At 39.0% G+C, this 16,676-nt stretch overlaps 1 protein-coding gene across 3 annotated transcripts in view; it reads left to right on the top strand.

Moving 5' to 3' along the window:
- The window catches only part of ARMC2 (armadillo repeat containing 2), a 103,692-nt gene that overhangs the window by 73,047 nt on the left and 13,969 nt on the right, over positions 1-16,676 (top strand). For all 3 annotated transcript variants that reach the window (XM_081045196.1, XM_081045194.1, XM_081045195.1), the window contains one exon: positions 2,662-2,761. In XM_081045196.1, coding sequence (XP_080901322.1) covers positions 2,662-2,761 — 100 coding nt within the window. The remainder of the gene's footprint in view (positions 1-2,661; positions 2,762-16,676) is intronic.

Below are 16,676 nucleotides of genomic sequence, written 5' to 3'. Positions count from 1 at the left end.
CAGTTGTAACTGAAAAATTTAAAAGAAAAAAAAAGATCCAAATTCTTCTTTTCTCTTCCTTACAAATTGGAGAATCAGCTAAGGTCTATGATAGGATCTTTGGGGTTTTTCATGGGCCTGTACTTAGTATGTAAAGTAAGTGACATGTTTATGATATTGAGTCTTTCATCCATAAACATGTATGCTATCTTTTTTTATGTCTTTCAATAACATTTTATAATTTTCTCCAAAAAATTTTACATGTCTTTTGTTTATTTCTTCATGGCTTTTACTGTAATTATGAATGTAGTTTTTTAAAAAAAATCATTTTCTCATAGTTTGTTACTGGTGTGTATGAATAGTATTGATGTTTGCTTATTAATATTGTATTCAGGGACTTTGATTAATATTAGATCTAAGTGTTTATCTGCAGATTCTCTTGGAATTTCTATGTGAGTTATCTGAAAATAAGAATAATTTTTTGCTAATTATTATAGCTGTTCATCTTTGTCACCACCTCTTTCTTACTGCATTGCTTAGGATGTCCAATACAAAGTTGTGAGGGTGTTGGGCCTGCTTCCTTTATCCCAACTGTAAAGGAAATATTTTTGTGGTTTATCAGTTGAAAATAATATTGTTGTAGGGTTTTTTAGATACCTTTAGAAGGTTAAAGAAGAATTTTCTGTGTTGATGGATGTTAAATGTTCTCAAATGCTTGTCCTGAATCTATTTTGATTATATAGATTTTCTTTTTTAATTTATTAATGTAGTGGATTACATGAATAGATTTTCTCATGTTAAACCACTACATTTTGCTAGGTTTGGTTAACTAATATTTTGTTTTAAGATTTTTTTTTTTTATCTATGGTTATGAAATAGATTGATCTGTACTTTTCCTTTGTCAAATTGGCCTTGTCTGGTTTTAGTGTCAACTTTATACCCGCCTCATAAAATGAGTTTGGAAAGTATTCTGACTTTTTTCTAGAAGAACTTGTGAAAATGAAACATGTTTTTCTTGAAAAATTTGTAGAATTTGCTTGAAAAGCTATTTATCTAGAGTGTGTGTGTGTGTGTGTGTGTGTGTGTGTGTGAATATTGTTGACTACTGATTCACTTTCTTTAATGGTTAAATATCTAATCACATTTCCTATTTCTATTTGTTTCAGTTTCGAAAGTTATATTTTTATACGAATTTTTCAAACAAAATAAAATGGTTCCAAATATTCTCTTATTATCCTTTTAATCTCTGTTGTATCTCCAATTATGTCCCCTTTTACTTATTTTCTTATGTAATAAATACTAATGTAGTGCCTACTGTGTGCCAGGCAATAGTCGAAGTATTTTCCAAATACTAATTTATTTACTCCTTATAACAGCTTTAAAAAGTAAGCACTATTATTATCTTCATTTTACATATGAGGAAATTGAGGCAGAGAGGTTCAATAGTTTTCCCAGGTCACAAAACTAGTAAATCATAGAGCTGCAACTCAAACCAGCCAGTCTGGCTCTCAAGTTCATACATTTAACGACCGTTACATTGCCTCTTCGTTGTTGATACTGATTTTCATTCCTAATTTTGATTATTTATGTTTCTCTTTTTTTTTTTTTTTGGATCAGTCTTGCCAAAGGTTTGCCAATTTTTTTTTTACCAGTTTTTGCAAAAACCAACAGATTCATCGATCCACTCTATTGTATGTTTGTTTTCCATTTTGTTCCCTCCGTTCTTACCCTTATTAATCCTTTTCATCTACTATACTTGGGTATATTATGTTTTTTTTCTAACTGTTTTACTTAGAAACTCAATTACTTTCTTTTCAGTCTTCTAAGGCTATACTTGTCCTCTAATTACTGCTTTAGCTACACCCCACAAATTTTGATTTGTAGTGGTTTTTAGTATTTGTAGTATATTTAAGTATTTTTTTATGTTTCTTTGACCCACAAGTTATGTTTTTAGATTTCCAAAAGTATGTTTTTTAATTAGTTTAAAAGTTGATTTCTAATTTAATTATACATTGACCAGAGAATGTGATCTGTGAGATATTCTTTGAAAATTTACTGAGATTTGTTAATGGCCTATTACATGGTCAACTTTTTAAAATATTAATGATGTTTTACCTATTAATCTATCAATTAATGAGAGATTTATGAACATCTACCAATTTGATGTAAGGTTGTTAATATTGCCTTGTGGGTTTTATTTGTTTGTGTGCATGCTTCCTTTTTAAAGAAATTTTGAAGCTTTTTTCAAGGCTTTTTGCCTTAAGATCTATTTTTCCTGATATTCATATATCACTACCAGCCTCGTATATTTAACATTTGCTACTGATGGGGTCCCAGAGGATTTATTGGTTGGTATTCAACCAGATTTTGTGTAAATGTCTTGGCTTCCATTTTCTGAACCACAGGCGTTCTGTAAATTTACACCATATATATGTATTAGAGGCTTCAGATTTCTATTTTTCAAAGAAATTTTTTTATTTCCCTGCTCCATGAATCCAGAGCCTAGAGCAGACAGCAAGCCTCCAAGAGCCTTCTCTGGATGGGTGTGTGGAGTATTTTTAGATTCCTTTTTATGCATTGGGCAATGTTTTAAAGGTCTGCATTTAAAGTAACACTATGTGTACTTGAATTTCATTTTTTTTAAAAAGTTTATTTTTATTTTCTCATTTGGCATTTCTGCAGCAAACTTACTTCTTACCATGACTGCTGTGTTGCCTTGGCCAGCTATTCCAGATGTTATGCCTTATTTTTGGATCTGATAAACAAATACCAGAAGAAGCAGGTCAGTTGTTCATGAATTAAAATTTCCATGTGTCTTTGCATCAGTATATTCATGTAAGCCCGTGTGGAATGATTTATGTTTTAAATGTAAAGGTTTCTATTAGAATCTTCCATTAGATGTGTAACGGGCTGCCCCAAGAGGCCGAGAATTACCTGCAGGAGTTGGGGAGGGAATGGTCTGAGGCAGAAAAGGCCTCAGTAGGATGTTGATGTGAGAGCATGATTCCTGCTTTAGGGAGGGGGTGGGGGGAGTACCACAGTGCTGTTCTTCCTAATGACCTGTAGACCCCTACATGAGAGTCATCTTGGGGTGGAGGGACATACTGGTTATTTCCAGACCCCACCCCAAACCTACTGAGTCAGATGGGTGGGGAAGGGCTTGTCCGTCTGCATTTCAACAAAAACCACAGTGACTTCTGATGACAACCAACATTTGGGATACTCCAACACTGGGTAGACTCTAAGGATTCTTCTAGCACTGAAATTCTTCGACCTTGTATTTAGAAGATGAAATTTCTAGGTAAGTGTTTAAAGGAAATAATTTGGTTGTAATGGATTGAGCAAAAATGTGTATAGTTGTTTTAAAAAAGGAAGAACTCACAAATGATTTCCCTTTGATAAAACTATATTATTTACTACAAATATAAATTTTTATTATTAATATAAATGTTTGAATAATCATTAAATGCACTCTACTTTCATTCACCTTTACAAATGATTAAAGTGACATCAACTCTTTAGGAGAGACGTTTTATACACAAAGACAATATTATACATTTCTAATATGGTAAATTTTCAAAATCATATAGTAAGTTTCATCAGTTTACAATTAAACAATTTATGTGTATACTAAGAATATTTGTTTGTTATTATTATATTACCTATATCAAACCACCTCAAAACATAATCCCTATTTGCCACAAGTAGTATTAAATTTATTTTTTACCCAAGTACTTCTGCTGAGAATGACTAAATTTGTCAGATTTTACACTATCATTAACTATGAGGTGTAATCAAAATATAGAGTGAATGTTTAAATAAAAAAAATTATTACAGTAAAAGACACATTGCCATTAATCCCCCTCAAAATACTCCCTCTCGCTTCGAACACACTTATCCCATTGTTCTTGCCACTTTCTGAAGCAGTTCTGGAAGTCCTTTTTCGTGAGTGTCTTTACTTGTGCTGTTGTGGCTGCCTCGATGTCCTAAATCGATTCAAAACATTTACCTTTCGTGGTCATTTTGACCATGAAAGAGCCAGAAGTGGGGTTCTGGCTCTTCTCTTTGGGGAAGAGCCAGAAGTCACGTGGTGCCAGATCTGGTGAATAAGGTGGATGAAGACACACCGTAATGTTTTTATTTGACAGAAATTGCCATACCAGGAGGGATATTTGACATGGAGTCTTTCTGTTGTGATCCAAATATATGGTGAATGCTGCTGCGGAGTGCCATCCAATGAAAATGCAGGGATATTCAATACAGGAAGTGGCATGTGGAACCTTAGTAACACTGTGTGACAAGTTTCAACTTGTTTGGTGTAGTCAGTTGGGTGTGAGCTACCGTTGACAGAACGTGTGTTTTCAAGTGTGCCGTAAATCATCCTCCATCATGACAATGCTCCGTGTCACACATCGCTTCTGGTATATGGCAATTTCTGTCAAATAAAAACATTACAGTGTGTCCTCCTCCACCTTATTCACCAGATCTGGCACCATGCCACTTCTGACTCTTCCCCAATGTCAATGATTCAGGACATCCAGGCAGCCATAACAGTGCAACAAAAGGCACTCATGAAAGAGGACTTCCAAAACTGCTTCAGAAAGTGGCAAGAACAATAGGATAAGTGTGTTCAAAATGAGGGGGAGGATTTTGAGGGGGATTAATGGCAATGTGTCTTTTACTGTAATACATTTTTTAAATTTAAACATTCACCATATTGTTTGATTACACCTCATGTTTATTAAAAAGTTACTGATCTCTTTTTGGTTATAGAGGTGACAGAGAAAATTCCATGCTCTTATTATACCATTGCTGTATCTTAAAGATGATAAAACCTTGCTTAAAGGTTTATTTTTATTTAATTGTTAAAAACATTTATAAACTTATACTTAAATTTCTGATTCTCAGTATTTGGATTGCAAATGCTTTTCCCTATGAATTTTGTATTTTTCTCATTGCATACTTCAAGTGATTTTAAGGTATAAGAATTTGCCAGGATAAAGAATGAATTTGCTTAATCTACCTTAAAGGATTTACAATCTGTTGTTAATTTAGGTGTCCATTAAGCATTTATTAATTTAAATTTTGGTACAATATACTATCACAACTATAATCTTTGGACAAGTGAGTTAACCCCATAAATAAATGAGGCACTCTATTCCTGATTTTCTTTTTTAAGGAAAAAAATAAAATGGTATAAAAGATAGTTTTTATGATAGCATTAAAAGAATAAGTTTAGATGTTATTCTTTAAAAAAGATTTAGTTGTGGATTTTATTTTGTATTTTTTTAATTTTTTTTATTTTGTATTTTAATTTTATAGATTTTCATTATAATTTTATTTTGCCATCATTATTCTTTTCTGCTTTGGTATTTTGGTCATGGATGACTTAGATGACTGTCACCGGAGAAGACCTCTTTGCCTTGCACTAGAATTTTCAAATATGGACAAAAGAAAACACTTCTTTTTTAATAGTTTGATTTCAAGTTGTCATAACCTGTAATTTTTTAAAAAGGAAGAAAATCCATCAGTTGAGTACTGAGAAATAACCCTATTGTTTTATGGCTATTGCTAGTAGATACTGTGTTGTTACTCTGATTGTAGCTTAGATGATGGCCATGTTTAACAAACAGACAAAACTTCTAGTGGCTTGCCAACAAGAGACACTTGAGGTGTTAGTATTGTTAAGGGTGTGCTTTTTCTGGTTCCAGGGACTAAATGTTTTCAAAGTTTATTGGCATCAAATTTTATTATACTTCTCATGAAACTATTTTTCACTGTAAACCAATAGTTATCTGCAAAGCAAAATTGTTGTTTAAAAGGCCATGTTTTTCTCTATTAATTTACATTATAACTTTATGTTCCTATTAAATTTATTTTGGTCCGAAATAGGATAAAGAGCACGTTGCAAACTATGTACAGTAACATATTGTTTGTTCAGAACCATTAAGGAAATGCATAATTTATCCCCTTAATCACCAAACTTATTTTAATTATTGTGGTGAAAGTCATATTCAAATATATTACATATTTTCTTCTTAGAAGATATTAAAAACCATTTAACCTCTTCTTCATGCCAGAGGTCAGTATTATGAACATTAATTATTGCTCTAAAGGCTGTTTGTCCACACTGGGAGTGTGAGTCTATTGATGAGGTTTTTTAAATGTCTATGTCTTCTTTTTGTAGATTTCTCTCTTCCCTTTCTAATGGTTGTTACCTCTGCTTTCGGTAATGGTTGCCTGCTTTTTGCAATTATGTATTTGCTTGCAATTAGCAGGGGAACCTCATAACCAAACTTGTTAAAAGTAACACCTAAAAAAAGTCTAAAATAAAATGGAATATGAGTAGGCCCTTAGTGAGAAGGGCCTAAGGAACTCTGATGAAATTTCTCTTGCCACTTGTCATCTTCAGAAGACAATTTATATTTCAAGATGTAGCTCTCATATCCCCTTCTCCGTGAAGCTTTCCAAGACCAGTCAATTCCTTCCTCATTAGTATATCATTTAAAGACTTTTAGGTAGCTATTACACCCAGAGCTAAGAACCCAAACACTATGTCTCTGATCTTAAATACTTCACTACGTATTATTAAGAACAATTATCTAAAAGTTAGAAATAGGGTGTGGGGTGGGTGGCTTCATGTCCTAACAAAGTCATGCTAAGGCACTGTTTAATATGCAGGGGCAGGGCTTAATTCTCCAGGAGAACGTATCTGTGTTCAAACTTGCTATTGACTATTCGATTGGAACCCAGACTATAAAGTTATACATTAATTTGTAGATTTCTCTCTGGTAGATAAGATAACCTCAAAAGTTATGGTTTTATTACCTTGTAGGCTATTAGCCAGGTGTGTATCTAACCTAGTAATCTTATTCCAACATTCTTTTTAAAACCTGTAAACACCCAGTTCTTTGATTTTCTTGGAACCAACTTTACCATTGTATTGGCTCCCTCATTAAGGAGATAAATGATTTTTTAAACGTGTTAATTTTATATTTGTATGAGGATCATGTTGTTAACTTTATTAAAATTATAGTTGGACTCTATACTGTCTTTTACTTGTACTAAAGAATGGAATGTTACCATTTTTGGTAACATTCTTTGAACCATCTTTGACTTTTTTTCTGTAAGAGAAATAAATATATAATTTATGTTTTCCTCAAAACCAAATTATATCAGAAGAGCAGGGAAACTCTCCAGGCTACCAGGAAGTAGTTATGTGTCCCAACTACTTCCTAAAATCATTAACCGAAAGCTCCCATAGGTCTTTGTAAATATTTCTTTTGTGATTCTCCGAATGGCTGTCATTTGTGTAGCTGCCTCCCCCACAATGAGAGTTCCTAAATGATACAGGCCCTGTCTTGGTAAACCTGAGCTGATGCTTCACACAGTAGACTCATGCTGAGCACTGCAAGAATGAATTTTGAGTATGCGAAATGCTTTGGAATCTGTAAAGAATTATAAAATATTATTTCTAGTATTCCAGCACTTTTTCCATAAATATTTACTTTCTTCCTCCTTTGGAGGAGGAAATAATAAGAATTTCCCCCCCACACACTCTTCACATTGGTGGGCTGCCATACACAACAGCAAAACAGAAGTGATGGATTTTAAATTATGATGTCAGTCCAGCATGGCATCTTAGGCTTGTGTTTCCCTTGGCCCAGGTGGCCAGTTGAATATGATTTGTTTCTTCTCCTTTCCTAGAAATAAAAGTAATTTCCAGAAATTCCACACCATGTTCTGATGTGAATGTATTAATCTGCTGTGGCTAAGCACTTTGGTACACCTGGGATTTACTTGGACATTTGAGGCTTTGAACTGACCTTTGAAACATGCATCAGCTCTCCAGAAACTTTTTAAATAGGATGATCACTTCTGATGACTATATTTGTTTCAGCTCCAGGAAACATTTCTGCAAGAGTAATTTGGGTTGTAGACATAGACTTTGGAGGCTTTGTTAGTCTCTTAATATTCACAGCTACCACCAAGTGATTAAACAGTCCAAAGGAGTCTATGGGATATTACCTTATCTTTGTTCTGAGAGATTAGACAGCTTGCCTGTCTTAAAAGTCCGAGGACTGCATTTGAAATCTGCAGAGATTTCATTTTTCTGAGACTCGTTTTTCAATTAAATCATGTTTGTGACTAACTGTATTTTCAAAGAACATAGAAACAAAAATCTTTTTTAAAAAAGTAAAAGAAAATCCTCTCTAGTAATAAATGAAATATCACCTACACATACCTCTTTACGGGATCTTATCAGCCGGCTGAGGCACTGTGCAGGAAACTGTGGCCCCCTGCTTCTATAGCCCACCAAGGGGGAAATCTTGCGTGTAACCAGGTAAGCACCAAAGGGAGAAGTAGAACATTTCCTCCCCCATCTTCTGTTGTTTTCAGTTAAAGAAGAAAATAAAAGAAATTATATGAAAAAAATGACAAAAGTAAAAATTTTTCCCATTTTTTGACATTATGCATATTCATCTCTTCTTGTTGAGGTAAATTCTGACTTCAGCATATAAGAACGAGTCTTTTAAAATCTGATTCTATCAAGTCAGTTGATAATAAAAGGTTAGGGATGAGGTTTTCACTTTTATTTTCCACACATCTATATTGTGATATTTACAAGGAACATAGATTCAGATTATTCTTAAAAAGCGATACTATAAAAACAGTAGGGATTACGGTGTGAGATTTCTAATTCTTCCTTGATTTAAATCAGTGGCTCCTAAACTTGGCCTATCATCAGAATCACCTGGAGAGCTTTAAAAATATAGGTTCTCAGGCCCCACCCTGGGAGATTCTGATTCAGGTCTGGGATGGAGCCCAAGAACTTATTTTTAAGAAGCTCCTCAAGTGATTCAAATGAACAGCAGGTTGGGGAACCTGTGGTATAAATTGTTAAGGTGGTTCCTGAAAACATTTTTCTCTAGTGTTGACAGCAGGGGTTTTTCTACAAAACCTCAAGAGATTTTAAAATGATTAATTAAATCAGCCACACAGGGTCAGTCTTTCTCTACAGGCTGTGTGGCTGAAAGTGAATCTCACAAAGCAGGAAACAAATTGGCGAGCGAGGCAGGTGTCGGTGTCGGTGTAAGCTTCCCCAGTAAGTAGTGACAACCATACACCTTTTGCACCAGCAGCTGAGGTGTGCTTTCTTAAGAGAAAATGGGAGGGTGCCCTAGACTCGTCCATGAATTTTCTCTGCCAGACTTGTGTCCAAACACATCCTGGGACCAAACCCACTGATAACACTGATAGCTGCCTGATGAGGCTTCCGGCACTGGTCAGAGTGGGCCACTCAGGAGAGGTGAGTACAAGGCATTCTCCTGCGGGCCCCTCAGAACGGCCTGCCTGTATCTAAACTGTGTAAATTTGCAACAGGTAAATTTGAGGAAGATGAGTTCATTTAAAATAAAACACAAGGTCAGGTTTGCACCACCCCTCTGTGTACACAGCCCTGCAGTGACGTGGGCCTGTCTGTATATGATGGTCCTGGGATAAGCCAGGGGTTTCTGGCTCATCAACGGTCTTAGAGAAAAGGAATCCACTCCTCCCAGCTCTAACAACAGACGTCCTCAGGGAGAACAAGGGAAACGTCTTTGGCTCATGTCTGTGAGGTTCATTTGTCCAAGATCCATGGTACAATCAATAACTCCAGTTCCCATACACACAATAAGTGAGACCAACACATAACATTTCAGTGGGCCTCATGCAGTTTGAAAGCTAAACTTTAGCATTAGGTAAAATGTCTATTAGAAATGCTGACTGAAATTCAATTAAATGACAAATCTCATTTAAGAAATATGCGCGGATCGTAAGCTACATTTGGTTCAAACCAAATGTGCAGACAGATGGGCCTGGTAACGAAGGCAGGACCAGGGTCCCCAGCAGCCTTGCACAGCGGAGCCTGCCTTAGGAGGTGTCTCTGACGTCAGCGTAGCTGTATTTAGCATCTCAGCAAAATACACTTGGGTTTGTTTTCTGGAAGAACATGAAAGAATTTCCCCCATTTCTTCTGTAAATATCTGCTGGGCAGGAGATCTGGTAAAATGCCTCAACTATGACGTTTAAGACTGGCAATATTTTGCAAAGGTCACGGTCCAAAAAGAATAACCTTTATCTATGTTCCCATCACTTGTGTCCATCAAACAACTGTTCTGTGTATCCCTCTCCACTTAGAAATGGCCATTTTGGGGGGGTGGGGGGTGCGGGTTAAAACAGAACTTGCAGATGCAGGACCATCATCAGGGCCTTTGCAAACAAGTCTGGGAATCAACGGACCTGTCCTTGTTTGTGTTGGCTGCTTTGAAAGTCATGCCTCTCTCATCCATTCAGATCCCTGTAAGGGTAAGCAGCTGTCTCCGGACCTGTGAACACTGTCTCATTTGGAGTGCTTAAGCATTGTGGTATTGAAAATGAGGCCTGGAATGTCTGGACAGTGTGGACCGAAAGCACACAAACATCTGCCATTTTTCTAGCTGTTCGTCTCCAGCACAACCACAGCCGTTCAACAGTCCAGAGATAACATGACCTCTCTCTCTCCCCTCTATCTTCTTTGGGGCCAGTGAGGATTGGTTAGGGAGGCCCCTCCACCCCTTAACCCCGCGTCTTTATATGGTGACTTGGCTCCCGGCTCCCCTTCTGCCTCCTGCCTGGCAGGATTGTGCCCTGTGGCTCTCTTCCCAGCCCCTCTGCAGGCACATTCCCAGTGGGTGCCGAAAGCATTTGGCCGAGCTTGCTCCTTTTTCCAGCCCTGGCCTTGCTCTGCACCCCTGACCGGGCGGGCGGGCAGCACAATGAGCCCTCAGCTTGTTCATTCTTTCCAGCTCCTGCTGCTTTGCCCTTGTGGAACTGGCTCTTCCCCCACTCAGCACGGAACTCAAATGCCTGATTTATGTCTGCTGACTTCAAGAATGGAGCACAGTGAAATTCTAGCACCGCCTTGGTGCTTTGAGTGAAACCTACATTCTGAAGCTTATAGTGGATGCCCAGTAAATGATTGCTGATGGAATGAAACGGATGGATAGAGGCATCAAGTATCATCTCTTCTGGTTTTTAAATGATTTTCTACTAGATTTTGGGATTTGAGTCTCGCACGTCACGGATTCTCCCCCTTGTGTGTAGTTCAGCACTCATGCAAACTTTTGAGCCACTTCCAGCACGCTGGGGTTGATTAGCCTTTTTGCAATAGTGCAGCCTGTCTTTCAGAATTGTAAAATGTATCTGGTCTTCTAGCCACCCGTAAGCTCAATTCACGTTGGGGTTTTTGATTGAGGGTGGCAAGTTGGGTAAATGTGGCAAATTTCAAATCCTGATTCAGCTCTCAGATCCAGATTGCATGAGAAGTTTCTAACCAAGTTTTAAACAGGGCATGCCGATTCATTTTCTGGTTAAGAGAAGGTTCCAGTTTTAAGCATATTTACAGCCCCTTCAATTTCAACTCATTCTTGAAAAATCTTTCTAAAATGTTTTCCTTTACTTAGAAGTAGACCTCTGCTAAGAGCAGTCTGCTGAACATAGTTCATTCTTTCTGTGACAGTTGGAGGTGGTTAACCTTCCCCATGGTCAACGTTATGAACTTCGGTTATTTTAAGGTACAGTAGGAAGGGTGTGGGAGTCGGGGAGTAATGTGTTCACTGTGGCTGGCTGTGGGTGGGGATTAGCATGAGATAATACAGAAGTGGTCGCACGGGGCCAGATGGTGCATTAGATACTGCCTTTGAAATTTAGTAGACCGTGCATGTTTTTGAGCAAGGAGATGATATAAGAACTGTGCTTCAAGAAGTGGTGTTAATGTCGAACACACAGGGAGGAGCCCGTCAAGGGTCTCTGACGAGTCTCACATCGGGTTAACCAGAGTGGGCATGTGAAGGAGGGACTTGGGGGTATTTGTAAATGACAGCGTGGAGGGAACTTGGTGACTGGTTGGTGAAGGGAGTGAGATAGGAGGAATCAAAGACAGTGCTAGGGCTGAATCTGGCAGTTTGGGAAGATGAGAGTCATTGGAAATGAGAAGATGGGCTGAGGGTGGTTTGGGAATCCATCCAAGTCCTACCTCTTTTCTTCACCAGTGTTGGACCCTGGGCTCAGTGAGCGTCTTGACGCCTCAGTTTCCACGTCTCTGAGTAGGGGGAAATTTCCTTCATTGACTTCAGGCCAATCTCTCTCATGTGGAAAGTAACATTCAACAACCACTACCGCTGCTGTTGACACTTGACATAGACTATGTGGCTCAGCAGTGCCCTGCGCCTTGTTTGGTGCCAGTTAAAGTAATTTTATTTATAATCGTGTGGAGCCCATTCAGATTGAGTAAAGTGCTTACTCATTAGGGCACAACTATGTGCAACTAAAGAGAACATCCCACGGGTTATAACTGGAACACATGGTTGAGGTCAGGCTTCTTATAGTAGATGTACCTGTCTGAGCTCTGGTTGGCTGCAGCTGTTGCTAGGCTGATTCCATTAAAGCAAAATTAGCAAGTCAGTATGAACTGGTTATACTAGACTGCATTCTATATGGATATATATATATATATATACATATATATATATATATACACACACACATATATATATATATATAAAATCTCTCCTGATTCATCTTCATTTTGCTGTTTCAAAATTACATAGCTGTGGTAGGAATATGCAACTTTGTGTTAAATTTAACAAAAATGCTATAAAAGTGGAGTTGATTTATAGGTGGTTCTCAGACATGGCCTAAGAATAAAAGAGAGAATCTATACCTCAAAGGAGAATTGCATATTGATGAAAGAGTTTTCTGCTGTGGAATTCGTTGTCTCCACAAATCAATTATTTTGGCCATTGTCCAGTTTTTCAAATCTTTATAGGATTTTTATTAAGTGATATTGTGTGGACTTGAGATGAGCTGTGGCCCTGGAACCACAAGTAACCTGTCCAGAGGACCGTCCCAGCATCCTCGGCAGTGCGCAGGGAGCCGAGGGGCCCTGCTCCAGATGAGTCAAGACAAGCGCTGGCTTGGGAACAAGGAAACACCACTTCTGCCAACCTCCTATGACACTGCTTCTATTTTGGCCTTTTCTGTCTCCCTCGATTCGTGGAGAATATATTTGAGAAAAATGGGGAAGAGGAGAGAGAGGAGAGGAGAGGAGGGGAGAGGAGAGGAGAGGAAAAGGAAAAGGAAAAGGAAAAGGAAAAAAAAAAGCAACAGATGCCTTAGCCAACCCTGAGAAAGAGGACAGAAACAGTGAGCATAGCAGTTGCTGGAAGTTTGTTGTTGCAAACGGCGCAATCTGCCACCCCATTTGTGGATCTCGCATGCCATCCTTCAGTTGGCACTACTGTTGCCAGGAACCACCCCCTCCTTTTTCTCTCTGAAGGCGGGGAAAGGGGTGTTACAGCAGTGTTAACTCTTCCTGCCTTCAGCCTAGATTTTCTTCTTCGGACCTCAGATGTATTCATCTATGCCATGTTAGGACCCACAGAGATGTTAGAATCAAAGAATTTTAGAGGTGGAAGGGGCCTAGAGAATTTTTCCAAAAAGAAAAGCAGCACTTAGTCTTCCCAGATTAGACCACATATGTGACAGTGGATAGAGGTCATTGGAGTTTTGAAGAATGATAATCTCTAAAGAGATCTGCTTTTACCTACAGCCAGAGTCTAAATACTCCTGGCAAATCAACAATGAGAGGTGGAGGTGGTACCGGGCCAGAGACACCCACGGAGTTAGACTACCAAAAAAACAAACACAGGCAGGTGCAGGTGAGGTAGCAGGGCCTAGGAAAAGGGAAAATGGAGATGAAAAGTAGTAGCATCGTTCAGATGCTAGAGGTAAACTGATTAGTCCTGGTACTCATTTAGTGAACAAATACAACTGTTTATTAACTTCTTTAAGAAGTCATTTAAAATCACATATATAGTGTCTTTCTTGTTCCCTTTCACGTGCCTTTGTGGAAATGGGAGAAGAGCACAATCCAGGGAAGAGTGCGAAGCCCAAAACATTTGATGAAATTGTGTCAAGTGCCTGAGGGAGGCTGTTCTCCGGATTGTAGAGACTGGGAGCAGTTTTGTTCAGATTAAATAACTGGAAGTTATCACTTTTAGTGAATTTGTGAATTTGTGTATCTCAGTCCTTGGAATAGTGTCTGCTACAGCATATGCACCACATGGTAGCTGCTGCTGCTACTACTACTACTATTACTACAATTTTCCAGAGTTAGAACTTACTGAGATTGTCTTTCATCAGAAATCATATGTCAAAGTTTGTGCAAAAAGCTCCTATTCCTCAGCTTAACAACTACAAAATGGAATTTTCCTCTGAGGAGCCTACTTTTCAGAAATACCCTCTGTCCTGGTTGAAAAACCGTCTGCTTTTATATTGGGTGTGGCCAGGGCTGAGGTGTGTTTTCCTTCCAGGGCCCAGGGCCTTAGCTGTCCCAAGTCACTTGAAGTAACTGCTGGTTGTATGTGAAATGAAGGGCGAGTATTATAATGAAATGGTGCCTGCTTGTTTTAGATTTAAGACCCACAGGCTTCACCTTCTTTAGGGAACTGTCTGGTGAACAGACAGTCAAGGTGACTCCAAGCACCAGGAAGGGAAGGATCCCAGCTTCTCTTTCTCAAGACCAGATCCTTGCCCCCTGCCAGCCCTTTCCCGACCCCTCATATCTGCATTTCATGCGTTTTTCAAGATTGAACTCAAACTTATTTGTGATAACGTTGCTGAGCATGCTGAATGCACTGAGCACCCTTTTACCTAAGCTCTTCTAAGACCACTGGTTCTGTCCCATCTATTTGAATACCAACAATGTATTGATAGTACATGAAAAGGGTTCCAAACAATGCCTGAATCATTACTCACCACAATTTGTGCTTTCTATGTTTTGTCTCAGTTAATCTCAAAATACATTAGTTTCCCAATGTGTTAATGGAGGCACAGAGAAGCTAAGTAAAGAAGCTAAGTAAAAGCTGGACGTCCTGGCTTTTGAGCTAGGAGTCATACATATCCCCTTCTTGCTTAGAGAGCCTTGTCTTCTCAAACAGGTTAGAAGCTCTTCAGAGCATTTTGTCTCAAACTTGCTTACGTGCGTTGTCGAACAAGCTCAAAAAAAGTCTGGAAGCTTTGGCTAGAAATAAATGATAATGATTTATTCAAGGGTCTTGGAATTTGCAAATGGGGAAAACAGGCAAAAACCCAGAAGTGTTCCAAAGAAGAAAGAGAAGACTTCTTACAGTACAAAGTGCGTTCTTAGCCCTAGGATTAGTCCAGGATGGTTATCCGATGGCTCTCAGTCTGGATGATGGATGTCTGCTGGCTTAGGTAATGAGTTCTTCAGGGGGCAATCAGGGAGTTTATCTGCAGGTCTCGATGGCTATCCAGGCATTGACATAGGACGAGAAAGTTCAAAAAAGTTTAAGTTTCCAGGCTAGTTAGAATAAGAACGGAGTCTTTCCTCCTGTGTCAACCTCCATAATGCTAATTATTTTAGCAGCTTGGTTAAATTAACTCCGTTTTATATATTCCTCATTGTCACTCTTTCTTCAGTATGTATTCGCCTCTGCTCCCACAGTCAGGAAGTGACCTGAGGACCAGCGTTCCAGTCCCCCAGCAACCCCCAGAGCGAGTTCTCCTGACTGGACAACTGCTGCGATGGGTGCGTGCTAAGCTGAGGTTTTCCCCAGAGAACCCTCTCCTGGCCCAGCTCTAGTCCTTGCCATCATGGTAGACTCCATTCATTGCTAATGTTGGCAAATGGTGCCCAGCTGCGGACACAGCAGCCTCGCTTCTTCTCAGCCGGGGCCAGGGAAAACTTCTTTTTCAAGAACAAGCAGGCACAAGTTGGTATTGGCAGCGTAGCCCTGGACAAATCCGAGAGTCTTGTCCTTTGTCCTAGATCTCCCGCTGTCTCTGTGCCACCCACAGTCTCTGTGCTGCCCTAACTCCTCAGGTCCCACCTGGACCTGGCTCCCCGAGAGAAAAACAAGCCCAGGCCTCTGCCTTTTGTCCCCATTCCTTAAGGCTGCTGATAATACTAATCTGGTAAACAAAGGTTTATTGGAATCCCTCCTGGTGACATATTTGCATTTTAAAAGCAGGTAATTCCATAACTGTTCTAAAGGAAGGCAAGGCAAAGGAGGAGATTATTAAAATGACAGCCTTGTGGGAAGCTGGGCATGGATCTAGAAAGAACTCCAGGTATGGGTAAGCCTAGGTTCAAATCCTGGCTCCACCCTCACTAGCTGCGGGACGGAGCACTTTCCCAGGCCTGGTCCTTGTCTGTCAAATAGCACAGCCCCTGACACGATAAGTATTAGCACCCAGGCGGGTCCTACGTAGCCCCTTGGTAAGTTTTCCTTTAAAGTCTCCCCCTCCCAGGATCTCCTTCACCACCTCGTGGCAGGCTGACCATACTCACATGTCTGTTGTCGTCGAATGCATAATTGTTTCTGTATCTGGTTTAGTTGTAAAATGTTCTCAGCTCGGGGCTTTTAGAAACATTTATTTATTATGAAATATATCTTATATATGGGAAAAGTGCATGAAACACAGATGTACCGTTGAACAAATAATTATAAAGGTGTCACCCATGTAACCACTAGCCTGGCCAAGAAAGAGAAGTACAGCGCTGCTTTAACGTGGTATACAGATATAACATGGTAGTTTTCAACTGGTGGTGAGCTAGCCCCCGGGGGACCTTTAAGCATGTTTGTGCCATG

The sequence above is a fragment of the Rhinolophus hipposideros genome (genome assembly GCF_964194185.1).
Source record: "Rhinolophus hipposideros genome assembly, chromosome: 3".
Classification (NCBI taxonomy): Eukaryota; Metazoa; Chordata; class Mammalia; order Chiroptera; family Rhinolophidae; genus Rhinolophus; species Rhinolophus hipposideros.
Note: the sequence above shows the minus strand (reverse complement) of the source record. Positions and strands in the feature narration are given on the sequence as shown.